Below are 27,902 nucleotides of genomic sequence, written 5' to 3'. Positions count from 1 at the left end.
AAGGGTGTTCTGCTATCCAGGCACATCGGAAGGCCTAGCAAAAGGAAAACGTTGAGTTTAGCAGAGAAGTAAGACATAATTATCACAGAAATTTTCCATCTACTAAAAGAATTTTCCTAAAATCTACCTACCAAATTTGTGGGCCTGCTAACCCTGTCTCTTGTTTCCCATGATCTTTAATCCACTAAGGACAGGAGCTAAGATTAAGATAGAATGTGAGGGGCTGGGAAGGTGGCTCAGTGGTAGAGTGCTTGCCTTGCATGCCTGAAGCCCTGGGTTCGATTCCTCAGCACCACATAAGCAAAAAGAAGAAAGCCAGAAGTAGCGCTGTGGCTCAAGTGGTAGAGTGCTAGCCTTGAGCTGAAGAGCTGAGGGATAGCACCCAGGCCCAGAGTTCAGGCCCCACGACCCCTTCCCCCCCCCCCCCCCAAAAAAAAAGATAGAATGTGAGACTTCCATGTCTACACATACACACACACACCCTGCACAGTGGTCAAAAATTACCTCGTAAAACAAAAACTAGTTTCCTCCACATTAGACTTTGGAAGAGCAGTTCTGTGTACTGTTAATAGCAGGAGTACACTGCTCCTGGAGCTCGTGTCATACTCTCTGCTTCGAGCTACCCAGTCTCACTTGCCAGGCAGTAGCTGTTCTATGTCTTGTTGTCATCCCCTCACATGTTTAGCACAGAAGAACTGATCTAGTACCATCAGAGTGCTGCTGGTGGGTGGGCTACATTCTCATTGTTAGCCTGTCCATCTCACTAGTTAATGCAGTATTGGGAAACATCGTACAATGAGAGGGGAAGTGTTGCAGCAAAGAGCTCATTATTCTGAAGTACAAAAACTACTTACTTCTCTGCGTCCTGACAGCCCCATTTTTTAGCCACATCCTGTTGATCTATGCTCCCTGCACAGATACATATCATCCCTTTCTTTCTTTTCAGACGGAGCTAATAGACCTGTCTACAGTAGATGTGATTCTCATTTCTAACTATCACTGCATGATGGCGCTGCCCTACATCACTGAGCACACAGGATTCACGGGCACCGTCTATGCCACAGAACCCACGGTCCAGATCGGCAGGTGAGAGCATGAGTCCTGCCCATTGGGATCCTCAGCAGTGATTGCCAACTGCTTCCTTCTGAGCAGCTCACCCAAAGCACGGGCAGGAGCAGGCTACTCTTTAGATAAAGCCACTCCTGGACTTGCCTGGAGACTGGTGTGTGGGTAGTCTTTTATATACACATACACATATATAAGCTAGAAGGAGTTTGCTGAGACAGCACCTTTGCAGATAACACTAATTAGTAGAGAAGAGGCCACAAAGATGCAAGGCAGTGAGCTCTGAGTAAAAAAACTTAGCATATTAATGAAGAAGATGCAGTTTTATTAATTTGCTTTCAAATATTCCCCACTTCATGGTTTATGTCATAATGTAAACAGAGGCAGCTTGTAGAAAACAGGGCAGAGATAAGCAATGAGCGTTACCTTGTCCCTACTGGCGACAGCATGAAATGCAGCACCCAGAGTGTTCCCAGTGCTCCATCTTCTCTTCTACCCACTCTGGGGAGGCTCTGTGGTTGCTCTCAGCCCTGACCCTGCATATGCAGTGTAAGTGACGGCTGTACGTGACTACAGAACTATTTATTGAGAAAAAAGTCATGTGGAAAAATTTAGCACCCCCCCCCCAATCTCATAGTTTGTTTTACAGTAAATTAACAAGTACTAGATAAGTTAAAATTGTCAAGATCCAAAATATAAGATCTAGGGGTGATGCAGACTCTTAAGTTGTTCTAGTGTCTTACACAGGTTCAGTGAGACGGGATGACTGAAATCAAATCTTTTCTGTGTTTAACACCCGAGGGCGCGCAGTGTGTACAGGGGTCTGAGGAGAGGTCATTATAGACGCTCAGTGATAAATCAGGAAAAGCGAAAAATGTTTGCTGTCTGAAAAACCTAAAGCATAAGTATGGATTCCCCAGACTACCCCCAGATTGTTCTTATAAAAGCTGTAGTGAGACGGTGATGAGCCTGGGTCCCAGAGCTTAGAATGATGGCATGAGTACTTCTTCAAGAGATGAGGCTAGTCAGGCTCCAGTGGCTTGTGCCTGTAATCTGAAGATCATGGTTCAGACCTAGCCTGGGCAGGAAAATCTGTAAGACTTTTTAAATTTTTTTTGTCAGCCATGGGGGCTTGAACTCTGGGCCTGGGTTCTATCTCTCAGCTCTTCACCTCATGGCTAGCACTCTACCACTTGAGCCACAGCTCCACTTCGGCTCTCTCTGTTTATGTGGTGCTGAGGGGTTGAACCCAGGGCCCCTTCATGCAAGGCAAGCACTCTACCACTGAGCCACCTTCCCAGCCCAACTTTTTTTTTTTTAAATTGCCAGTCCTAGGGTTTGAACTCTGGGCCTGGCTACTGTCCCTGGGCTCCTTTGAGCCACAGTGCCACTTTGGGCTTTCTCTATGATTATTTGGCGAGAAGAGTCTCACTGACTTTCCTGCCCAGGCTGGCTTTGAACCACTTTGAACCACTTAGAGCTCAGTGTCCTGAGTAGTATTTACAGGCTTGAGCCACTGGGGCCTGGCCTGTAACCACTCAAAAAGTCAGAAGTGGAATTGTGGCTCAAGTGATAAAATACTAACCTTGAGGGGGAAAACATACTCAGGGACAGCACCCAGTCCCTGAGATCAAGCCTCAGAGCCTGGCCAAGAGAAAAAGTAGGGGTGGGCTTATGGCAGTATTAGGACTGAGTAAAGAAAAGAGAGATAAAGTTTGTTCACTGTTTAGGTGCTAATAAATTTATAGCTTGCCACAATAGATAATTAAAGAGATGGAGAGATTTAAGCCAATATGGGTCATATGTATACCAGAGTAAGAACCACAATTCATATGTATACCAGAGTAAGAACCACAATTCAAGTTGTTGAAAATGTATTGCTAGCTTCTTGATCATCCTCTTACCTTCAAATACTTTAGCAGGTCTTGTTTCCTGGCTCCCCAGAAGTATGTGGACCTGATGTAGTCAAGTGCAGCATTTCTTAGATTTCCTTTATCATCTTAAAATGTCCTTTTAATAAGGGGGTGGGATGGAGGAAGAAGGGCAAGTCCATTTCCCTGGCAACAGCGTTACAACATGGTGGTTTTCTTTTTTCCTTTTTTTCCACTTGAAATTCAGGCTTCTCATGGAAGAGCTGGTGAATTTCATTGAAAGAGTGCCAAAGGCTCAGTCTGCCTCCTTGTGGAAGAATAAAGGAATACAGAGGTAAGGAGCAGTCCTTACCACAGCGGCATCAGTGGCTTTAGGTGGGCAAGCACACAGATGGAAAGAAGTAGAATGGAAGCAAGGCGTGAGGTGATACAAGTTTTTGGATGTAAGGCAAGTTTTACCTTGCTGAGAATGTAGTTTGCCAGCAGAGGTTTGTAAGGTGGAAAATGACAAAAACATATTTGTTTTTGGGAAAGCAGGTAGAAGTGTAGAAAAGAGAGCAGGAGACCAGCATTCAAACTGTTTGAAAAACCCAAAGATAATCACAGAGGCCTGAATTAAGGCAACAGTACAAAGGAGAAGACTAGCCTCAAAAAAGCAACGTGCCCCAGCACTATTTAGATGTGCTGTTTACATAGTGCTTTAAAAACAATGAGCAGCTAGGTGCCAGTGGCTCATGCCTGTAATCCTAGCTACTCAGGGCTGAGATCTGAAGATCATGGTTCAGAGCCAGCCTGGGCAGGAAACTCTGTGAGACTCTTATCTACAATAAACTACTCAAAAAAGCCAAAAGTGGCACTGTGGATCAAGTGGTAGAGTGCTTGCCTTCAGCAAAAGAAGCTCAGGGACAGCGCCCAGGCCCTGAGTTCAAGCCCCAGGACTGACTCCCAAAAAACAAAAACGCAGTGAGGTAAATAGTGGTCTTACTACTCTTACAGGAGAGAGGAGTGAGGCAAAGAGGTCAGTAACTTGCCTGAGGTCAGCCTGGGACAATCTGGAGTAAACCCAGGCGCCTGTCCGGCTCCTCGTCCCTCCTGGGCATGTGTATGTGACTGCCTCTGATGGGTGGAGGAGGAAGTATATTTTTGCACCTTTTCTCTGGTCTTCCCTTGACTGGAGCTGGGTGTACAGCTGGCTTCTCCTTAGGAAATGTTTCCACACATGCGATTAGCTGAGTCCTTTGCGTCTGCTGTCTTGAGCTGGCTGCTCGCAGATGGCACGACCCTTCCTCTCTCCATAGGCACTCACATTTCATCTCTCCCCTCGCCCTTCCCTTTGTGCCCACTGGACACACAGGACCCCACTCCCTCCATCACCTCCTTAACGATCTTAGGACTTGGTTTTCTTTCCTCCCAGAACATGTATACTTTGGCTTCTCTCACTTCCTCCTTTTAAATTTATGCCCTTTCTAGTGTTCTGCCACAAATAGTTCTGGCACATCAGGAATGGTATTCAGAGGTCAGTATTTCCTGACTTCCCAAACACTGGGCTAAGCCTTGTTTACCTCTTCTGTAACCTTGGGCAGAGTCCTTGGCAGGTTGTGTTTGTTTTTGGTTTTTGCCTCCATTCTTTCTAAAATATACCAAAATAGTTACCCCAAAATAGTGTCATCACCTATTAGGGAGAAAGTGTATGGATCTTAAAGTAGAGGGCTAAAGCTGGGACCTGAAAAAAATGTCCCTTTTAAAAGAAGGTCCTGGCTGAAATAAAACCTTGAATTCCTCATCTTGCCACCTAGTGGGCAAAAAATGAGAAAGTTCATTTGGAAGATAAGCAAGGAGAATGAAGGGCACTGTTGGAGAGGACCATCTTTCATTCTGACCTGATTCAAGGTTAGTTTTGGCTTTTGATCTTGAGACGAAGTTACTGATGGAGAAAGGGGGAAATCTTGCTCTTGAGAAGACTATGAAGAGGTGTTAGATATACCAAGACCACTGGCGTTTTTCTCCTGGATAAGTTTATCAGATATACTAGAATTGGTATGAGAATTTGAAAAGCTCTTTATTCTTTACTGGCATCAAACAAAAGAGTTCTTTTAAAGTATTTGCCAGAATTTATATTGAACCAAAATACCAGAAGTGCTTCATTTGGGTAGCATTTGTGCTGAAAGATTCATATCATCTCTAGGTTTCTCAGTTGCAATCCCTTACTTGACATCTAGTGTCCCAAAGTATATTGCATTGAGAAACACTAGAGTTTTTGGTTGACTACTTCATTGAAAAATTTCCCAAGTAGGCTGGGAAGGTGGCTCGGGTAGAGTACTTGCCTTGCATGCATGAGGCCCTGGATTCAATTCCTCAGCACCACATTCTCAGAAAAGGCTGAAGTGGCGCTGTGGCTCAAGTGGTAGAGCGCTAGCCTTGAGCTGAAGAGCTGAGGAACAGTACCCAGGCCCAGAGTTCAGGCCCCATGACTGACAAAAAGACAAAAAAAAAAAAATTCCCAAGTAATATAACAAGCTGTGTCTTCTTCATATTTTTCTTCATTCTTTTTGTCTCCTGATTCTGTACTTTCCCCACCAGTTCCTCCAAAGTGGAGGAAACAGACTCACATGGCCAAAGCTGAAGATGTTGCCGGGGCTGGGGGACTGGACTGCTGACCAGACTCTAGAAGGAGGCTGAGAGGCCACGTCACGTCCCCATCCCAACACACTTGTCATTAAAGACAAGCTCAAATCTGGATGTGACTCTAAAAAATTGAAGAGGTTTTTGTTGTTGTTGTTGTTTGTTTTAAAGCCAGGTGCCAGTGGCTCCCAACTATAAATCTAGCTACTCAGAAAAACTGAAACCTGAGGATTGTGGTTTGATGCCAGCCTGGGCAGGAAAGCCTATGAGACTTTTACCTCCAGTTTACTGCCAGGAAAGCTGGAAGTGAAGTTGTGGCTCAAGTGATAGAGCACTAGCCTTGAGCACAGAGAGGCTCAAGGACAGAGCCTAGGCCCCAAATTCAAGCCCCAGGACCTGCACCAAAAAACACTAAAATGTAGTCCTTATGTGCTGCAAGCAAATCCCCTGGGAGATGAATTTGAGATTCAAGCATCCAGTTTTTACTTACACTGAAAGCTATCGCAGAGACTCTCAAAGTAGATCTTGGTCAAGTGCCTACTTTGAGTTACTAATAATACCATCAAGAAAGAAACCAGTAAATTAAAATTTGTTGGGCTTATTGGTCACAATAATCTGATGCATTCCCTTAAATCACTTGAAGTTGGTTGGAATTAGCATTTGATTTATTATTAGTACAAATACCAAAAATAAAACTATTACTCTTGCTTTTTGACAGTCGTATGACTTCCTGCCTTACTTAACACTACTGTCTGGAGATTTATTTCAGAGAACTTGGCCATCCTTCTCCCTTGTTTTGACACTGCAGTTTAATCTTCTTAAAGTAGAGGTGGATTTTGGAAAGAAGGAAAACCCATGCAATATAATTTCTGGGTTTCTACTCTGCCATACTTTAAAGTTTAGAATTACTCATTTATTTACTGGTAACAAATTACAACTCAAGGCCTTAAGCTGGCCAAGCGGGCACCCTACCACTTGAGCCACATTTCCAACCCTTTCACTTTCATTGTTTTTTGAATAGTCTCAGTTTTTGCACAAACTCACCTGAACTACAGTACACCTCCTATGAAGTTAAAATGACAAGTGGGTGCAACCTCATCTAGTTTTTTGATTTTCAGGGCTTTTATTTCTTTTGTTTTTAGATGGGATACTCCAAACTTTTTTCCCAGATTGGCCTCAAGCCAAAATCCTTGGGATTGCAGCCTCCTGTGTAGGAGGGATTACACGTGTTGGCTACTGTGCCTCCCCCCCAAAGTTTGCTTTTTTTTTTTCCTTGCCAGTCCTGGGGCTTGAACATGTCCCCGAGCTTCTTTTGCTCAAGGCTAGCACTCTACCACTTGAGCCACAGCGCCACTTCCACCTTTTCTGTTTATGTGATACAGAAGAATTGAACCCAGGGTTTCATAAATGCTAGGCAAGCACTCTACCACTAAGCCACATTCCCAGCCCCAAAGTTTACATTTAAATGGGAAATTTTAAAAGACAATATTCCAGAAATGAATCCAGTCTAAGACTAGAGATCCACATAGAATTAAGAGTAAGTCATTAAAATATATTGCTAGGTATGGTAGTTCAGCCCTCTGATTCCCAGCACCAGGGAGGCAGATGCAGGAGAATTTCAAGTTTGAAACTAGTCCGGACTACCCATGAGACCTTGTCTGGATGAATGAATGAATGCCAGAATAAATCATCACAAGTTATTATCATAATCCTCTCTAAAGTATTAAATACTGGCTTGGGGGGCTGGCAGCTCATGTCTGTAATCCTAGCTACTCAGGAGGCTGAAATCTGAGGATCACAGTTCAAAGCCAGCCCACGCAGGAAAGGCCGTGAGACTCTTATCTCTAATTAACCACCAGAAAACTGGAAGTAGCGCTGCTGCTCAAATGGTAGAGCGCTGGCATTGAGTTAAAGAACACAGTTCAAGCCCCAAGACCTACCCCCCTCCAAAAAAAATTAAATATTGAATGGAATTCAATAAATTAAGGAATTACAGATTCTACCTCCATAAAACAACTCAAAAATAAGGCACATGCATATTAAGGTTGACATTCCCTCACTCTACCACTGCTTGGCTATTTGTAGAGGAATTTATCCAGGTCTAACTATATCCTAGGAAGTAATGGCATAGAGTTCAAATAGACTGGTGCTTGCATTTCAAATTTCTGTTTCCTGTAGCTTTAGCCCTTTTTCTTTTCTAGGCCTTGTTTTCTCACTTTTAAATGACATTAGCAACTTTATAGGATTCTTGTGAGGACTGAATAAGTACTAGGAGTGAAGGCCTTAAAACAGCGCCACGCAGAGCACAGGCGCTCTGTGGAAACCAGGGTTCTGATTCCTAGAATGACATACTAGCGTACAGTAACCGGAACACATCTGCCTTCCAGCCTAATCTATTTTCACTCACCTCTTTTGTGGTGAAGCAAAGCGGTCAAGTGGGCGAAGGAAACTGCTCTCTCACCCACCATCAGCTCTACTTAGCACTGCCACCCACACTCAGTGAGGCTCAATCTCATTTCCTGTAAAGTGAGAGAATCGAGTTGAATTATCGCTAAGTCCCCTTGTATTATGGTTTAAAAGATGGCCAGAGAAGAGGCTTCTTAGACAGCTCTTCAGGGGTGGCAGTGCTAAAGTGGAGTCAGCTTGTTGAGCCTCGTGACCCCACACACCCGATAGTTTCACTCCGTTGATCAGCTCTGAAGAGCTGAGCCATACTAACCAAACACCTGGAAAGCTGACTGACAGAAACCCCTCCACTTACTTTCCTGGGATGTCTCACTGGTTCGCTAGTGTTCTGATGAGTAAGGATCAAATTAGAAGAGGTTTCCTGATGACCATGGAGTTCAGCAGAGACAGTTGACAGACTCCTAAGAGTTATTCCTATTATGCTTTGGTAGCCAAAGACATTTGCCTTTGTTCTTTGTTCAAAGAAAAAAAAAGAAAAGAAATTATAATCGTGTTTCAGGTCGGTGTTGAGAAGCGCCTGGTTTTTGAGGCTCTACTTGCACCAGACGCCTCGCATTTTACACCCACACACACGCGCATGTGATGCGCTCTTTGCTGTACTTGAAATTTTTATACTCTTTCTTGTTAATTTTGTGCTTTCATTCAACAAACACTTAGAATCCAATCAGTGTGGTACTTAGTAGCATTTTGGAGGGTTTTTTTCCTTCCTTCCTTCCTTCCTTCCTTCCTTCCTTCCTTCCTTCCTTCTTTCCTTCCTTCTTTCCTTCCTTTTTTTTCTGATCCTGGGACTGGACTTGAATTCAGAGCCTGGGCACTGTCCTTCAGCTTCTTTGCACTCAAGGTTAGCACTCTTGAGCCACAGCACCAATTCCGGCTTTTTCCGAATAGTTTGTTGGAGAGAAGAATCTCATGGACTTTCCTGCCCCAGCTGGCTTCAAACCATGATCTTCAGATCTCAGCCTCCTGAGTAGCTAAGATGATAGGTATGAGCCACCAGCACGTGGCTTTGGAATTTTTTGTTTGTTTGCTTTTTCTAGAGAAAGGCTCAGGCTATGTAACCTAGGATGGCCTTGAACTCATAATCCCCTTGCCTCAACCTGCTGAGGTCTGGGATTACAGATGTATACCACCAAGCAAGCTCACTTAGCTTCTAACTGGTACTTGCAGGCTAAAGTCTGAACTTTTTAACAACACATGACCTTGTGTGCTTCCTATGCTGTGAGACATGGGAAGAAGCAAAGGGCTTTGGCATGAAGTCAGAGCCATAGGGAAGACGTTTATTAGGCATTCATGCCATAAGAATAAAATGAAATAATGGAATCTTTTATTAGAAGGAACTTAATGAAAAATTTAGACTGTAAACTTAACTTTGGTAAATTAAAAGTCCAGCGGAAAAACAAGAACTAGTTCCATCTGGTTTCCTTATCCCACTTACCTTAAATCGGCAGGTAATCCTACAATGGCTTTCAGTGGCTCTGTAAATGCCTTGCTATTGTTTGGACCATAAGTAAGCATAAGGAGAGTTTTAGGGAAAGCTAATTTAGATAAGATGTTAGGAGACAAAGTGACTCCAAATGTAGAAAGAACAAAAGATAGTGTTAACAAAAGGATTGGTAGGGGCTGGGAATGTGCCTTAGTGGTAGAGTGCTTTTCTAGCATGCACAAAGCCCTCGGTTCCATTCCTCAGAACCACATAAACAGAAAAGGCCAGAAGTGGTGCTGTGGCTCAAAGTGGTAGAGTACTAGCCTTGAGCAAACAGAAGCTCAGGGACAGTGCCCAGGCCCTGAGTTCAAGCCCCAGAGCTGGGGGTGGGGGGGGGGGGGGATGAATTTGCAGGGATAGATATGGAATTCATTTAGACTTGTTTGTTTAGTAATTACCAAAGTGACTGGTAGTCTGATACAGTTTTACAAAGATGCTCCCAAAAGTTCTCACTTGGCTTGCTTGTTCATGGCGGTGCTCTACCACGTGACCTGTGTTTCCAGCCTGAGTTTTTTACTAGCCAATTCAAGATGGAGTCTCTCTGATCTTTCTGCCCAAGCTGACTTCAGACCAAGCCATGATCTTCTAATCTCAGGCTTGAACCACCAACACGCAGCCAGATTAGCCAACTTAAATGAGAGGTACCAATCATTAGAAAGGAAAGTTCTATTCCATAAGGAAGTGCTTCCCTAGTAACTGACATCATGATGCATTTGCAGACTGCTGCCTTCCCCTCTCAAGGATGCAGTGGAAGTGTCAACCTGGAGAAGGTGCTATACAATGCAAGAGGTGAACTCTGCCCTGAGTAAAATCCAGCTGGTGGGCTATTCTCAGAAAATTGTGAGTACTAACAGGAAGAGTGAATGCCTGGTTCGCACCGTTGGCCTTTGGACGATCCACAGCAACGAGAGCATGTGTTTTCCTCCACCGCGCCCAGGGTTTTGGAGGCACTTACTCCTCCCCCTCACATTCCTTCACCAGCTAGCAGTGCATTAGTCAGAGGGCATCACCCACCGGAGAGAGCCACCTAGAACCACAGGCACCACAGGTGCCTGAAAACAGAAAAACAAGAACAACTTAATGGCCTAAATAAGAAGGATTCCTGGTTTCTCTTTTAATCAGTACCTAGAGCCACAAATGATAGAACAACCAAGAGCCAGCCAGGTATAGTAGCTGAAGCCTGTGATCCTAGTAACTTAGAATATGGAGATCTGGGGACCACAGCCCTGGCCAAAAAGAAAACAAGTTCACGGGACTGTTTCTCAGCTGATGTCTCGGCTCCATGGTATGCACTGGTCATCCTCAGCAGTGCGGAGAAGCACAAATAGGAGGATTGTAGTCCCGGACAGCCGGGGGATAAAGGCAGACCCTGTCTCAAAGGTAACCAGCACAAAAACAGCTGAAGACCGAGTGGTAGAGCACCTGCCTAAGTGTGGGGTCCTAATTTCAACATTGCTACTGGAAAAAAATAATAACAACTAAGAGCCCAACACTTACTTAACCTAAAATGAAAACTGAAGGGTTGGGAATGTGGTAGAGTGCTTGCCTAGCATGCATGAAGCCCTGGGTTCGATTCCTCAGTACTACATAATCAGTTTGAAAGGGCAGAAGTGGCTCTGTGGTTCAAGTGGTAGAGTACCAGCCTTTGAGCAAAAGAAGCTCAGGAACAGTGCCCAGGCCCCAGAGGGGGGAGGGGGTGTGGAAAGGAGGAAAGGGAGAGAGAGAGAGAGAAAGAAAGGAAGCGAACAAGTATTTGGCTCTTTATTCTGTTAACTGTGTCACTTTGCCTTTTTTTGTCGGTCATGGGGCTTGAACTCTGGGCCTGGGCGCTGTCCCTCAGCTCTTCAGCTCAAGGCGAGTGCTCTACCGCTTGAGCTACAGTGCCACTTCCGGTTTTCTGGTGGTTTATTGGAGATAAAGAGTCTCATGGTCTTTCCTGCCCGGGCTGGCTTTGAACCGCAATCCTCAGATCTCGGTCTCCTGAGTAGCTAGGATTATAGGTGTGAGCCACCAGCACCCGACATCACTTTGCCTTTTAAAGACGAGTCTTGAGTACGCATTGTCAGAGCTGAGGCGAAGCTGCAGGTGACAAAGATTGTATGACTGCTTTTTATGCCTACCACAGCCTCTAACATCATTTCTGGTTTGCTTTAAACTTTGCAGGTTACTTTAGCATAGTTTCACTCTCTACTTTCCCCTGCAAACTTACGTGCTGTCTATGTTTACTGAAAGCTCAAGTTCTTTCTGTGCTTCTTCTCAGGAGCTTTTTGGTGCTGTGCAGGTGACTCCCCTGAGCTCGGGCTATGCTCTTGGAAGCTCCAACTGGATCATTCAGTCCCATTATGAGAAGGTTTCTTACGTCTCCGGGTCCTCTTTGCTTACCACACACCCGCAGGTAATGACAAAGTCTCTTTCAGCGTGGCTGTTGAGTCCACATTCAGAATATGTCCTGAAATCCTCCTAATGTTTGTTTCTTCAGATACCCTAAGAAAGTTAAATTGTTCGTGTCCCTTCATTAGGATTACACTTTACTCTAAAATAATTCTATAACCTTTAGGGTCACCTCTTAAGAGTCTGAGTTTTCCCCAGTCCTTCCAAAGACCAGAGCTTGTTGTGGGACACAGAAGGGTGTTCATTTACTCAGTAGATATTAATTTCTGAATACCTAATCAAGGGCCACACACCTTTTAAGCGTTTATTTGTGATGGCCACTAGGCAGTCTACCCATGTGGATTTTACCTTCAGTTTATGTGTGAGGAGTCACTCCACAATGTGGAAATAATTATTTGGAAATAATTCCAAAGTGGAATTATTTCTAGAACAAAAGTGATAGCTGAGATTTGGTGATCAAAGGTAGCCTCAACCAGTTATGGTGGCACATGCCTATAATCCCATTACCCCAGAGGCCAGGTCTGGAGACCCAGAGCTCCAGGCCAGCCTGGGCTTCATATTGAGACACTATCTCAAACATATAAGAGCAGAGGAAGAAAAACAGAAAAGGCCTCTGGATCCATCATCTAAACAAACTGAAGGACTAGCCCTTCAAACTTGTGAGAGACAACAGAGGGAAGGCCGCTCGCACAGAACAAACTGGTCATGTTTGAGGAGCAGAGAACGTGTTGTGACTGCAGCCCGCTCCTACACAGACTCCCAGGAGAGGATCCATGCCAGATCACGGCACACTTTGTAGGCTGTGATGAGGAATTCTGACCTTTGCTGGTATTAAGGTTTGAATTTGCCTGCTTAACTTGCTTATTCAACTGGTGCTCTACCACTTGCACAATGCCTCTAGCCCGTCTTTTGCTGAGGATTATGGAGATGGAGTTTCACAGACTTCTGCCTAGCTAGCTTCAAACCTTGATCCTTTGGAACTTGGCTCCTGAGTTCTAGAATTATAGGCCTTAGCCACCAGCACTTGGCCTGATTTAATTTCAGTGTGTAGAGGGAAACCACAGGAAAGCCTAAGTCGTTCATAACTGTTTCATTTGCAAGAAGCAAATGTTTCGCATGTAATGTTTAAGGGTTTCAGGTATTTGTAAAAAATGTATAGCTCATTTCATAAATCTTGGTTCTATTTTTGTAAGATGGGGTTAAGATTAGATAGCTGATTGATGGAAGTCCATAGCCCGTATTATTAAAATTTTAAACTTACAGGGCTGGGAAGGTGGCTCAGTGGTAGAGCGCTTGCCTTGCATGCTCAAGGCCCTGGGTTCCATTCCTCAGCACCACATAAGCAGAAAGAAAAAAGCCAGAAGTGGTGCTGTGGCTCAAGTGGTAGAGCGCTAGCCTTGAGCTGAAGAGCTGAGGGACAGCGCCCAGGCCCAGAGTTCAGGCCCCACGACCGGACCAAAAAAAAAAAAATTTAAACTTACAAACATAACTGTAGGATTTTATTTCCATAATAAAAGATGACACATAGTGGATCGCCCAGCCCTCTGCCGGCTTTCCGACTCCAGGTCTCCAAAGCTTACTGCGGCACTGGTGGCCAGAGTGCTCCAGGAGCAGGAGATGCGCTGGGCTCACCGCGCCCAGCCCCCCAGCCCCAGCACAGCTGCCTTGGTGTTTCACCTTTTTACTTCATTTGGTAGCTCAGGTGTTTGAGCTGATCTACCAGCCCATAGTTTGACCTTTTTCCAGAAGCCCAGTGTGATCTCCCTGCCGTGGCCCCTCCTTTCTGTCACAGAAAGTTCCTGTCTCTATACTGTTTTCATTAGGTTGGTACTCACATACTTCCTACTGAAAGTCCATCAAGTTTTAGAAACATTTCACTGTTTCAAGAACCATTACTGGCTCAGAAAGAAAGCACCTGTTTGGGTTTTAGTTGATAAATAATTGCATATTATTTATGATGTACATGATACTTTGACATACACATTTATTGGATGGCTAAATCAAGGCAATTAACATATCATCTCATTGTGAAAACAAGAGATGGAGGAGAATGCCATGTCCTGGGCCAGAAGAACAGAATGCCCCTCAGCTGACATTCTGTATTGTTTTTTCCATACTTGTTTGTTTGTTTTTTGGTTGTGGGGCTTGAACTCAGGCTCTGGGTGCTGCCCCTGAGCTGCTTTGCTCAAGACTAGCGTTCTTTGAACCACTTGCATTTTTCTGCTGGTTAATTGAAGCTAAGAGTCTCACAGACTTTCCTGCCCTCCCAGCCATATCTTCTTTTATATCCAGGTTTTATTTCAAGGTTAGAAGGACACGAGCTACTTTTACTGTAGCTAGCAGAATTCTAGGCCCTTCCCGATTGTTAAAATCAAAAAGCCCATCAATGTCATTGTAATCTGCTTCATTGAATCAAAACTTTTTTATTGGCAGCTTCTCTCATTCTTGATGTGTTATTCAATAAAGGACAGAAAGATTACTTGGCTGCCAACCCCTCCAATTTGTCCTCTGAGATCAAAACCTTTACAGTACTATTGATGTAATTTCCAGTAAATTATTCTTATAAGGTCTATAAGTTTAAAGGGAAAATAAGGTCTTGAAAGTAATAAGCAAATTCCTATTAATTTTAACTGCCAATCTGTGTCTGTTGAACTCATAGGGATGAGAAAAGTTTGGCGCCAGGCGTTGGTGGCTCACGCCTGTAATCCTAGCTAGCTGAGGATCGAGGTTCAAAGCCAGCCTGGCAGGAAACTTCGTGAGACTTGTTATTTCCAATAAACCACTCAGAAAACCAGAAGGGATAGAGTGCTCACCTTGAGCCAAAGAGCTAAGGGACAGCGCCCAGGCCCAGAGTGCAAGTCCCACAACCAACAACAACAACAACAAAAGTTTGGGTTTCAGGAAACTTGATAGTAGTATTAGTTACTTTCCTATCACTGTAACCAAATGCCTATCAGAAACAACGTAAAGGAAGGGACTTATTTTGGCTCCCAGTCACTTGGCCCCAATTGATTATATCCAACCATGCTCCATCCACTCACCACCTCACGCACCTTTCCAGGACTTCCTCCCGTCCACCCGAAAGAGAGCATGTGTCTCCATCTGGCAACTGCCTCCAGTTCCATCTATCTCACTGCAAATGAAAGAATCTCACTATATGTAGATACTACTGCATCTTTGTGCCATCTTTTCTTTATCCACTCACCTATTGATTACTGATGGTTGTTGATGGACACCTCATTTCGTGACTTAGCTATCGTAAATAATGCCATGGGTATGCATGCAGCTGTCTCTTGTATGCTGACTTCATTTTCCTTGCATAATGAGATGCTGTTTCATTATCCAAAAATTAGAGATGTTGGGCTGGGAAGGTGGCTCAGTGGTAGAGCGCTTGCCTTGAATGCATGAGGCCCTGGGTTCGATTCCTCAGCACCACATAAGCAAAAAGAAAAAAGCCGGAAGTGGCGCTGTGGCTCAAGTGGTAGAGCACTAGCCTTGAGCTGAAGAGCTGAGGGATAGCGCCCAGGCCCAGAGTTCAGGCCCCACGACCAGACCCCCCCCAAAAAAAAAAATCAAAAAAAAAGAGAGATGTTGGCAAGAATATGAAGAAAAAGGAATGCTATCTGTGGGATTGTAAATTAGTGTAGCCACTATGGAAAACAGTATGGAGATTCCTTAGAAAAGTAAAGAATTTTGATCGATTGTTTTGGATTTTTTTTTCCTTTTTTGTTTGTCATACGTATATTTTTATGTCTTTCATTTTTTTGTCATACATTATTATAATTTCATGATTCTTTTGTATGCATTTATGATAAAAGTATACTGATTCACTAGAATTTGATTAGGATACCTTTGAAACACCATCTTTTTATAAATGTTCTAAAAGTGTTAAGACAGAATGTGTACTAGTTGGGGGGTAAGCATTCTTCCATCTGTATCTGCTAACTTGAGCTCTCAAGTGTTGCAAGTCTTTTATATTTTAGCCACCAGTTTCTCAAGACCTTGATGATGGGTTGGACATAGAACCATGTCAGTCTGTCTTGCTCCTTTGCTGTTAGTACATTACGTTCCCTTTTAAATTGCTGATTGTAGTTCTCTGTTGTTTTTCAGCCCATGGACCAAGCATCTCTCAAAAACAGCGATGTTCTTATTCTGACAGGGCTCACGCAGATCCCCACGGCAAACCCAGATGGCATGGTGGGGGAGTTCTGCAGCAACCTAGGTACAGGGCGGGGTGTCTCAGATCTGAACTTGCTTTTCAGTACCTTGCTTCCGTGCTATTCTTTTTGCCCATTTCCTTCACAGCCACATCCTCTGGGGCATTCCTGCTCCCATTTCCTTCCATCCTTTGTGGAACAGCACTTCAAAGCCTGCTGTTGTCTGCGGGAGCAATCCTATAGTACATTAAGTCTGAAAGTGTGCTTGAGTGGGTCATAAGACGCAAATGAGAATCGTTAGCACTTTGTAGAAGAACTGTTCCACGTCCTCCCACCTTAATGTTTGTTTAATCCTGCTTTTGATGAATCAGTAAGGGAAGGGAGTACTTACCTGGTAGCAGATATCATGGAAGGGAAGGAAGGGAAGAATCACATTTTTGCATTGCAAATACTAGCCCAGAAAAGACTGTTAGGGGGGCTAGGAAGGTGGCTCAGTGGTAGAGCACTTGCCTTGCATGCATGAGGCCCTGGGTTCAATTACTCAGTACCACATAAGCAGAAAAGGTCAGAGGTGGCATTGTAACTCAAGTGGTAAAGCACTAGTCTTGAGCTGAAGAGCTGAGAGACCGTGCCCAGGCCCCAGAGTTCAGGCCCCACAGCTGACAAAAAAAAAAAAAAGGCCGTTAGACTTTGAATTCACAACAGTGATATAATGAATAGAGGTAATGTTTCCCACTGTTGCTATTACTTTTTCTTTTGGGGGAAGATTAGCTTGAAAGGCCTGTGGAACATTTTCCATTAGGAAAAATTGTATTTTCCTTTGGGTATAATTGTTAATATAGAAATTGGACTGGATGTGGCTCAGTGGTAGAGTGCTTGCCTAGCATGCATGAAGCCCTGGGTTTGATTCCTCAGTATCACATAAACAGAAAAAGCTGGAAGTGGTGCTATGGCTCAAGTGGTAGAGTACTAGCCTTGAGGACAGAGCCCAGGCCCTGAGTTCAAGCCCCAGGACCGGCAAAAAATAACAATTTTTAAATTAAAAAAAAATCTAGCCAGGCACCGGTGGCTTACGCCTGTAATCCTAGCTATTCAGGAGGCTGAGATCTGAGTATCAGGAAGAGCCAACCCAGGCAGGAAACTCAGAGAGACTCTTATCTCCAGTAAACCATTAGAAAACCGGAAGTGGTGCTGTGGCTCAAGCAGTAGAGCATTTGCCTGGAGCTGAAAAGGGCAGGAAAAACACCCAGACCCAGAGTTCAAGCCCCGTAACCGCCAAAAAAAAAAAATTAGAAATTTTGCCTTTATTTTAGAAAAGTAGGTTGGTTACTGCTTCCGTGAGTTCAGGCTGCTGTAGCAAACATGTCATGGTGGTGAAGGCAGGAGCCAGGCCTCTCACTCTGGGGATGAGGACATAGAGATACAGTACTTTCTCACTCAAGGCTGGAGCTCTACCATTTGAGTGATCCTCTACTTGAGCTTTTTGCTGGTTATTTATCAATGAAAGAGGATTTGTCTGCATGAACTAGCTTCAAATGATGATCTTCAGATCTGAGCCTCCTGAGTAGCTAGAATTACAGGTGTGAGCCACTGGCGCCTAGCTGGGGTTTTTGCTGATATAAAGCCAAACATCATTTCTTAATGTGGAAAAACAGTTATTTGACTGGTCTCAAGTAGAGTCTTAGGTCTGTATGTTTGTTTAGAGACTCAAAGTAATTGGATTTGGGGGACACCTCTGAATGGGTCTTCTAAATTGCCTGCTTCAGGGAATAGTGAGAACCCTTTACACACACAAACCTAGGGCCTACCACAGAGCTACCAAGTTGGAACCCCTGGGGAGAGGAGAACTAGCAGAATGAAGGCGCACGATGAACATGCTCTCTCGGCAATGTCTGTGCAAACTAAAGTTCGAAAATAGCTAGCTGCACATGTTCCTCTCAGGTGAGTGGTGAGGAGCCAGGCCCGGCAAGGCTGTGTCGGCTCACCTTCAGTCCAGGCTCTAGAGCCATGACTGCTGAGGCTGGGGTTTCTTCACGTCATGCTGCAGCAGTAGCGAGTCACCAGTTCGTAAGATACCTGTGCAAGGCAGTGGGCCCGGTAGAGGACCGAGGCAACGAGACGCCAAGTCCTGCGCCCCCAAAGCCGTGGCTTTGGTTCATTTTAGAAACCAGGTGAAAAGCAAACCTGCGTGTGCACTTTGTTTCAGCCCGTCATAAGTTTCATGACTACAGCCCACGAGCTGAGATGCCTTTTCACATGGCTTACTTTAAGTATTTAAAGTATGGAAGGACTTCTACTGAGTAAATACTAATGAAAGAAAATGCCAGAAAAACTTGGCCTATTTCCTTATGATCAAAGACAAAAAAGAGAGAAGACTGACAAATTTTTGAGGAGGATGTGAACAGATAAGGAGCTGAGCCTCTGTCCTGCAGCATGGCTGCTGGGAAGCATCACAGCCCACACCTTGGTGCCAGTTATCCCTGGGAACTCAAATTCGAGGTGATGGAGCAATCAGCGCTCAGCCTTGCATTCCCTTCCAAAGAAGTGGAATTCTATACGTGCAGGTGCATTATGAGAACAGAAATAGGAAAACAAATACAATTGTTACTTCAAAAGTTACACTGAACCTTTAAAAACTGTTCTTTTGGTAAGACTTTCACCTTCTGGCTGCATCTTTCCTAGCTCTGACAGTCCGCAATGGAGGAAATGTGTTGGTCCCCTGCTATCCTTCTGGAGTGATCTACGACCTCCTGGAGTGCCTGTACCAGTACATCGACTCAGCTGGCCTCTCCAGTGTCCCCTTCTACTTTATCTCTCCCGTGGCCAACAGTTCACTTGAGTTCTCCCAGATTTTTGCTGAGTGGTATGTCAGTGTTTTCTCAGAGTTTCATTAGGTTTTAGTACATTGAAACAGTAAGAATGAGCTAGGTGCTGGGGGCTGGCAACTGTAGGTACTCAGGAGACTGAGATCTAAGGGTCAAGGTTCAAAGCCAGCTGGGGCAGAAAAGTCCATAAAACTCTTATCCACCTGAAACAAGAAGTGGCACTATGGCTCAAAGTGGAAGAGCACTAGCTTTGAGCAAAAAAGCTCAGGGACAGTGCCCAGGCCCTGAATTCAAGCCCCTGATGGACCCAAAAAAAAAAAAAAAGATTTAACTAGATACATGTTCATCCTTAATACTCTGTGGGTGTGGTTTTAAGTCATCACTGGGAAAAAAATCTTAACTTTAGTGTTGAAATTTTATCTGCAGCCACTAGGTGGCAGCAGCTGCCTGTGTACTGGCTAATGCTGCTTTTCCTCTTTAAAAGGCTTTGTCACAACAAACAAAGTAAGGTGTATCTCCCAGAACCACCTTTTCCTCATGCGGAGGTAAGGAAACGGAATCATGGGAAAGAAATGTGGGTGGCTCAGTGTGGATGGGCAATCTGTGTAAACAGACAGCTCTTTTTCTTAATTTTGATGACAGCACAGCACTCTGGTGAATCTTTATTTGCATGTCGCGTTACCTCTGTTTACCCCAGCACAGCACCTCTGGTGCCGCCCCTGTGTGTTTGACTTGAAGTAGCGTTTATGTCTTGTCAGATATTCTTTCCAGTTACGCCAACTACACAGAAAATAAAAGTTTAGCTTCACAGAGAGAAAAGCCTTTCCTGTCTCAGAACTGATGAGGGGCTTTTTATGTACCCAGTACTCCATATTGTTTCCCTTTTTTCTCCTCCAAATTGCAGATTTGGGACATTTTTCTGAGTGACTGCCTCATATTATTTTTTTTTTTTTGGTCGGTCATATGGGGCTTGAACTCTGGGCCTGGGCGCTGTCCCTCAGCTCTTCAGCTCAAGGCAAGCGCTCTACCACTTGAGCTACAGCGCCACTTCCGGTTTTCTGGTGGTTTTATTGGAGATAGGAGTCTCACGGTCTCTCCTGCCCAGGCTGGCTTTGAACCGCGATCCTCAGATCTCAGCCTCCTGAGTAGCTAGGATTACAGGCGTGAGCCACCAGCGCCCGGCTCTGCCTCATATTATTATTGCTCCTAGTAGTCCATAGCATATCACACACACACAGTAACGACTTTAATAATTTTTCTGTTGGACAGACTTATTCCTCCTTTTTGCTAGGTATTTATTCAAAATCACGATGTTTAGATGGCTTTTAACTCTTTAAGGAATGTTGGAAATGAGTTCTAGAGCCGCAGAATACTACATACCTGCGCATGTGCATTCTGGTGTGTGCACAGGCAGAAAGTTAGCAGTTAGCAGAAGACACCAGAACTTCATAGAGTTCCAGCCTGGCACTGACATACACCCAAATGTCCATCCACAGGACAGAGCGCATTGTGGTACTGTCCCACAGTCACTGTACATTAGTGAGGCTGAGCCATATTCTCCAGCTGCTGCAGCCACAAACCCTCTCTACACCAGCGCTACAGCGCACTGTGCTGCTAAGCTGTGCTGTGCCATGGCTGTATTAAACGCCTTCTCCACACGTGTAAATGTTCAGCCGCAGACGGGCTTACCAAGAGGTGGTCCGTTATAAACTGAGGGGCATCAGCACTTGATAGTACTCGTTACTCAGCACACTTTGGAGTAGCCCGAGCTCACTGAAAGTTATCAAGCGTTCCTATGTATTTCTAGCCGCTTCTACACCAGAGCGGTGTACTTGTAAGAAGTGACGAACCTCCATGTTGCATCCATCACCCAAAGTCTATTAGCGCTCGCTCTTGGAATACATTCTTTGGGGTTAGCCAAATGAGTAATGGCATGTATCTAGTTTCAGTATTGTGCAGAATAGTTTGCTGCCCTGAAGTCCTCTGTGCTCCTCTGTTTCACCCTCTCCCAACCAGCCCACGGCAAACAAGATCTTCCTACCCCCATAGTTTGGCTTTCTTTGAATGACGTGGTTACAGTGCTTCAATGCATACCCTTCTTAGATGGGTTGCTTCCACTTAGTGAGAGGCTCTTCATCCATTCTTCCATGGCTGGACTACATATTCCACTGCCTGGAAATGCCAGTTTATCCATTGTCTGCTGATACTTTGGTTGCTTCCAAGTTGGGCAGTTGTGAATAAATATCCATGTGGAGGTTCTGTGGACATTTTCAACTCCTTTGGGTAAAATATCAAGTAGGATGATTACTGGGTCTCCTGGTAAGTATATGATTAAAAATAAATACAGCCAGGCACTGGTGATTCACGCCTGTAATCCTAGCTACTCAGGAGGCTGAGATCTAAAGATCACAGTATAAAGCTGCCTGGGCAGAAAAGTCTGTGAGACTTTTACCTCCAGTTAACCACCAGAACACCAGAAAGAGTGCTATGGTTCAAAGTGGTAGAATGCTACACTTGAACAAAAGATCTCAGAGACAATGCCCAGGCCCCGCGTTCAAGCCCCATAACCAACCAAAGGGGAAAAAACCTACACCAAACTGTCCTCCATCTGACTATGCCATTGTTCCACCCCATCCCCATACCAAGTGGACATTCCTGCCATCTGTTTATCTAGATCTTTCGCATCTTTAAGTTGGGTTCGTTTTCTTGATAAGTTTTAAGAGTTTGTATATTTTCAAACTACCAGGATGTATCTATTGTATGTTTAAGTCTCTTCTCCAGCCTCTGCAGGCAAACAGCTCTCCATGTGTGCTTTGATGTGCCTTCTAGCTCATTCAGACCAATAAGCTGAAGCATTACCCCAGCATCCACGGAGACTTCAGCAATGACTTCCGACAGCCGTGTGTGGTGTTCACTGGGCATCCTTCTCTCCGATTCGGGGACGTGGTCCACTTCATGGAGCTCTGGGGAAAATCTAGTCTCAACACCGTCATATTTACAGGTAGACTATAATAAATCATTCCCTTTCCACTGGGGCTGTTAGTAGATGTGCCTACCAGGTAGAGATCCAAGGGAAGGTTTGACATTAGGCATACATGCAAACTCAGGAACTAAGACCAGCACCTGGTACATCATAATCACACCCTGTATCAGGAGCAAGTGGGGCTCCAGGTGGCACCCTGGCTCACTCCCAGTTTACAGGCCTGCCTTCCTGGGAGCATTTGCTGACATGACTCAGGGTCCATTCATTGGTCTCCTGTCTGCTGGGGCAGAGGTGTTGATTTGTCTCATGTGGATGTTTGTTTTGAGCACCAGGAGATGTGATGGCTGTGGTCTGCACCAGGCTTGTCCACTGTCCGGGTACTGTTCTTATTCCATTTGCCCCATATCTTGCTGGGGACAAGACTGTGCAGATAAGCATACAGACTTATGTACAAAACACAGCCACATGCACAGGTTCTGTTCCTCCCCAAATTTTGAATTGATTGATGATTCTGATCTGAATAAATTATCACTGTTATGGCTACCAAAAGGCATTTAGAAAAGCTCTTTTTGTTCTGGACCTAGAGCTTGAACTTAGCCTGGGCATAGTCCCTGAGCTTTTTGGTGGTTAAATGGAAAGAGTCTCATAGACTTTCCTGACTTTGAACCCCAATCCTCAGATCTCAGCCCCCTGAGTAGCTAGGATTACAGGCCTGGCTGTAGGGTTACCAGCGCCTGGCTGAAAAGCAATTTTTTTTTACCTGTGTGTCCCCTCATTTATCTGCCTCTGTCCCTGGTGAACATGTGGAGCCCACAGCTGTGCCTCCAGTGCCCAGCTCCCCCTCCAGGCTCTCCTCACTACGCTCCTTGCTGAGGCTCCCCCTCGTCCTGTGGCCCGCGGAGTGCCTGCTGCTGCCAGGCCAGCCTCTGACCCTGTCCCCTCACTTGGTAGCCCTCTCTTGCCTGCAAATTAAGGTTCACTGTGTGCATTTCCCTTAGAACCAGACTTCTCATACTTGGAAGCACTGGCTCCTTACCAGCCCTTGGCCATGAAGTGCATATACTGCCCCATTGACACACGACTGAATTTCATCCAGGTGTCGAAGCTCCTGAAAGAAGTGCAGGTAAGGAAGGGCGCGGTCGTGTTGCCTCTGTGTAGTTCATCCTTCCATGGTGTGCGGGAGGGGTGCCTGCCTGAGGAGACCTCTGTTCCCAGTTCCCAAATGTGCAGAATGCTACAGCAGAACCCTGTAGAATGCTCTAGAAGGAAGAAGGAAGTTTCCCCTCTGAAGAATTCAAAAGTAAAAGGCAAGGAAAGTATCAGCAGTCGATTGCATGTAATTAAAAACCAGTTGTGTCATCGAGGCATCAGTGTTTCGCGCCTGTAATCCTAGCTACTCAGGAGGCTGAGATCTAAGGATCACAGATCAAAGCCAACCAGGGCAAGTTTCTGAGACTCTTATCTCCAGTTAACCACCAAAAGCCAGAGTAAAGCTGTAGCCCAAGTGGTAGAGTGAGGGACAGCGCCCAAGACCTCGTTCAAGTACCAGGACCAGCATAAAAGAAAAACTAGTTGTGTCGACTTAAAATCAGATTTTTACTCTATCCTCTCAAGTCATTCTATAGTTACATAAGCTGGCAGTTTAACTAAAACACGTCCAAGGCCTTGTCTTACGTATGCTGTATTAAACCCAAAAGGTACACCTGTTCAATGTCCTGATTTTTCTAGGGCTTTGAGGCTTCGTCCAGTGCTGACAATGAGCTGGTAGATTATCAGCATTAGTTTTCAGTTGAGGAGTATTTGTCTCAAAGAGATCTTTTGGCCATTTTTTTTTTCTCCCAAGATAAATTAAAAGGTTTCTTCTTTTTAGTAAGAGTTCCATCTCTAGTTCCTTCTCATCCACAGTTGAGCCTGTGCCTGCCCAGTGTCCACCGCCTACCACCACCGGTCTGCAGACAGTGTGAGAAACGCACGCTAGCACAGGAAGTCACACTTCTTGCCAGACTTCCCAGGGCTCCGTAAGGGAAGACCCGCCGTGCCCAAAAGGAGCTTAGCAGCCCTTGGGAGTAGACGCGTGGAGGTCAGCCTGCAGGTTTCTTGACTATAGTGAGATGTATAAACCAAGACAGTTTCATCCTCCACTCATCACCACGGCTGCTCCTGACCTGCGTGTGCGTCCCCTACGCTGCCTTCTCTCACCAGTGATGGCCCTGAGGGGATGAGTGACCGGCCTGAGCGGGGGCGCCCTGCTCGCAGCCCCCTCCCGTAACTCTGTCTGTTGGTCCTCAGCCCCTGCACGTGGTCTGTCCTGAGCAGTACACCCAGCCGCCCCCCACCCAGTCCCACAGGATGGACCTCATGATCGACTGCCAGCCCCCAGCCATGTCTTACCGGCGAGCGGAGGTCCTTGCTCTGCCCTTCAAACGTCGCTACGAAAAGATTGAAATCATGCCCGAGGTGAGCACTTCGCTTTCTTACAGTTCACCTGGCGCTTTTCCACTTGAGTCTCTTCAGGAAAAGGATCCCAGGGATGCTTTACTGGGGGCTGTGTCAAACACACAGACCCTTAGGCAAGGAACAGTGCAGGGGTGGGATGGTCTGGCCCCCCAAGTTTCATGATGCGCATTGCGCAGTGGGTCCATGCAGCAAGTGCACCCTGGGGAGCAGCTGGTGCCAGCTGCCCTAACCCCTTCCAGCCATCGCACCCCCATTCTTCCTGGACCTCACGAGGACTGAGCCAGGTTTCACTACAGTTAGAGAAAATGGAGGAGATGAGAGGAATCAAGGAAAATGGAATGTTAACCGGCTGCTGTATGCAGTGTAGCATGATTGCAAGGTTTGGTCCATGGAAGTCTAGGACCTGAGTGTGTGGAATCTTGCTGCTTTAACCAGGGATAGAGGAAAGGCATTTGTAGGGGTGCTGGTGCTCCCTCTGGGGAGCGAGGAGGAGCACCCCATCACGAGGAGTGGCGGAGTAGCAGGCTGTTCTGACGCCTTTGCCTCTGCAACAAGCTGCGCTGGGCCATTGTCGCTGGAGAGCCAGTGCGGGGCTCAAGCTACTTTTGGGGTTTTGACGATGAAGAGCAGTATCCAAGCTGGGAACGTGGCTCAGTAGAGCATTTGCCTAGTGTGTATGAAGCCCTGGGGTTGATTCTTCAGTAACACATAAATAGAAAAAGCCGGAAGCAGCGCAGTGGCTCAAGTAGTACAGCGCTAGCCTCGCGCACAGAGAGGCTCAGAGACAGAGCCCAGGCCCTGAATTGAAGCCCAGGACTGGGAAAAAGTAAAAATAAAAAAATATCCAGTCCTTGGATGAAAAATGGACACTCTAGAATGTTTCTCTTCCCACAGTCCACAAGGCTGGTTTCCGGAAGTGCTTCACTGAGAACAGTAAATGAGATGCAAGATAATTTTAATAATTCAGACAGAAGTGGCGCAGCACACAGATGCAAGCTATTCTGTTCATTGTTAGGGTCCATGCAAGTGGGCAGCCATCACGTTTTGTAGCCGTTCTTGATCTGCTCTCTGCTGGGGAGGGTGGGGTGGGAAGACTAAGGACGGGTGGACGGGATGCGCTGTCTGGGCTCATGGAACACAGGGCGTTCATGGAGCTTGTGACTTCAGCATCCCACACTTCCTTCTCTTGGCTAAGCACTTTCTTGCTCATTGCAGCTCACTCACGAGGACCAGTCACCCTTGCAGCCCTCTGGGTGACAGGTGCGTGTTCCCGTGGCCCTGTGGGTAGCTAGGCTGGCAGCCGGTCAGGCTTCCTACGGCTCCCCAGGTGACGAGTCTGTTCTCTTGAAGTCTCTGAGCAGTTTCCTCCTCTTGGCTTCATGCGGTACTTCCTCTTCATTTCAGTAGTATGGCATTGATTGGAACTTGGGATAGGGGGAGATGAAAACAGGTTCCTCACTTCAAAAGAATGCCAAGTTTCAGTCTTGGTCTTAACCCAGAAGTAGAGCTAACCATCCCTATTTCTGTTTAAGGGGGGAGGGGGAGGGCTGTACTTTCATGATTTATTTCCACTCTATTTTACTATTGATTTTTAGATGGCACTGAGGTTTGAACTTAGTGCCTTGCACTACCTAGGCAGGCAGTTCCTGGCAGAGTCACACTTCCAGCTGGGTTTTTTGTTGTTGGGGGTTTTTTGGTTGGTCGTGGGGCTTGAACTCTGGGCCTGGGTGCTGTGCCTCAGCTTTTCAGCTCAAGGTGAGAGCTCTATCACTTGAGCCACAGTGCCATGTCTGGTTTTCTGGTGGTTTATTGGATCTCATGAACTTTCCTGTCCAGGTTGGCTTTGAACCATGATCCTCAGATCTTGGCCTCGTGAGTAGCCATGATTACAGGCTTAAGCCACCAGCGCCTGGCTTGGTTTTTTTGTGGGGTTTTTGCTGCTTCTCTTTGAGAGAGGGTCTTGCTTCCTTCCAGACATGTGCCCAGGCTGCACCCTCCCCTCTTTCGCTTCTCCTCATAGCGCCGATGATAGGTGCACACACTGTACCCCAGTACTTCCATTGAGATGGACTCGTGCCAGGGGATGGCCTGGCGCCCTGATCTTTCCGATCTCAGCCTACCACATAGCCACGCCCCGCCATGGGTTGAGAAAGGAGCTTTTCTGCCCAGGCTGAAAAGTCATCCTGAAACCTGGTGTACGGCCCCAGGGCACATGTGCAGCTGTTCTCAGAAAGGAGCACAGCGTTTGCCCCAGGGTGGGCGGCACTCTCGTTTCCTTGGCTATATTTTGGTGTGTCATTTTGAATTGAGCTTCTTTGATTATTAACAGAAAACTTTCTAAACTAACTTGCTGCGGGGATTTCTTTTGCCTTTAAAATGGTCAGCGTAGCCGGGAACTGGTGGTTCACACCTGTAATCCTAGCTACTCAGGAGGCCTAGATCTGAGGATCGCAGTTCAAAGCCAGCCCAGGCAGGAAAGCCTGTGAGACTCTTATCTCCAGCAAACCACAGAAAACAAAGTGGCGCTGTGGCTCAAATGGTAGAGCGCTAGCCTTGAGCTGGAGAGCTGAGGGACAGCGCCCAGGCCGAGTTCAAGCCCCACAACCGACAAAAAAAAAAAAGGTCAATGTAGCTGGGCTTCAGTGCCCCATACATGTAATCCTAGCTACTCAGGAGGATGAGATCTAAGGATCACTGTTAGAAGCCAGCCTGGGCAGGAAAGTCCATGAGATTCTTGTCGCAGATAAACCAACCACCCCAAAAACCTGGAAGTGGAACTGTGCCTTAAGTGGTAGAGTGAGCACTAGACTTGAGCTCAGGACAGCATCCAGGCCCCCAGTTCAATCCCCAGGACATGGGGACGGGGACACACACACACACACACACCAATGTGAGGTGACATTTAAAGCCTAATCTTTACCCGGGGAAGGGCAGCTACTTTTGAGATGGAAACGTAATGTTTTCTAAGCTGGGGGGGGCGGGGGGCAGTGGTGGACACATGTTCAGAACCTTAGGCTTCAGTAATTTCATGAAGTTTTGGTTATGTTGTTTCTGGCTGTTCTTTGAACTTGTTAGGTAGGTGCTCAATGCCTCCAGCTCTTTTTTAAAGCACTAGGGTTTTTTTGGTCGGTCGTGGGGCTTGAACTCTGGGCCTGGGCACTATCCCTCAGCTCTTCAGCTCAAGGCGAGCGCTCTACCGCTTGAGCCACAGCGCCACTTCTGGTTTTCAAGTGGTTTATTGGAGATAAGAGTCTCATGGACTTTCCTGCCTGGATTGGCTTTGAACCGCGATCCTCAGGTCTCAGCTAGGATTACAGGTATGAGCCACTGGCGCCTGGCTGGCACTGGTTATTTTGAGATAGGGTCTCATTTCCCTGCCTGGCACTTGTGTGGATTGCGATCTACCCATTTTAGGTGTCCAGTTGTAGTGCTCACTGCCACGCCCAGCTTCTTTCCTTTGAGACGGAGTCTCACAGTTTCTGCTTCAGGTGGTCTGAAACCATGATCTTCCCATCTCAGCCTCCCACCACCAGCACCTGACCCCTAAGTTCATTTGTCATTTTTAAGAAGAGTTCACTGTCA

General features: G+C 45.9%; 1 protein-coding gene across 1 annotated transcript in view; it reads left to right on the top strand.

Moving 5' to 3' along the window:
* The window catches only part of Ints9 (integrator complex subunit 9), a 69,845-nt gene that overhangs the window by 38,471 nt on the left and 3,472 nt on the right, over positions 1-27,902 (top strand). The window contains exons 5-14 of the mRNA XM_042699839.1: positions 947-1,086; positions 3,184-3,270; positions 10,227-10,347; positions 11,768-11,902; positions 16,009-16,120; positions 18,738-18,918; positions 19,365-19,425; positions 21,710-21,881; positions 22,862-22,986; positions 24,153-24,320. Of these exons, the coding sequence (XP_042555773.1) occupies positions 947-1,086; positions 3,184-3,270; positions 10,227-10,347; positions 11,768-11,902; positions 16,009-16,120; positions 18,738-18,918; positions 19,365-19,425; positions 21,710-21,881; positions 22,862-22,986; positions 24,153-24,320 (1,302 nt within the window). The remainder of the gene's footprint in view (positions 1-946; positions 1,087-3,183; positions 3,271-10,226; positions 10,348-11,767; positions 11,903-16,008; positions 16,121-18,737; positions 18,919-19,364; positions 19,426-21,709; positions 21,882-22,861; positions 22,987-24,152; positions 24,321-27,902) is intronic.

The sequence above is a fragment of the Dipodomys spectabilis genome, unplaced genomic scaffold (assembly GCF_019054845.1).
Source record: "Dipodomys spectabilis isolate Male_0828 unplaced genomic scaffold, ASM1905484v1 ptg000263l, whole genome shotgun sequence".
Classification (NCBI taxonomy): Eukaryota; Metazoa; Chordata; class Mammalia; order Rodentia; family Heteromyidae; genus Dipodomys; species Dipodomys spectabilis.
This window is presented reverse-complemented; position numbering and strand designations above follow the sequence as displayed.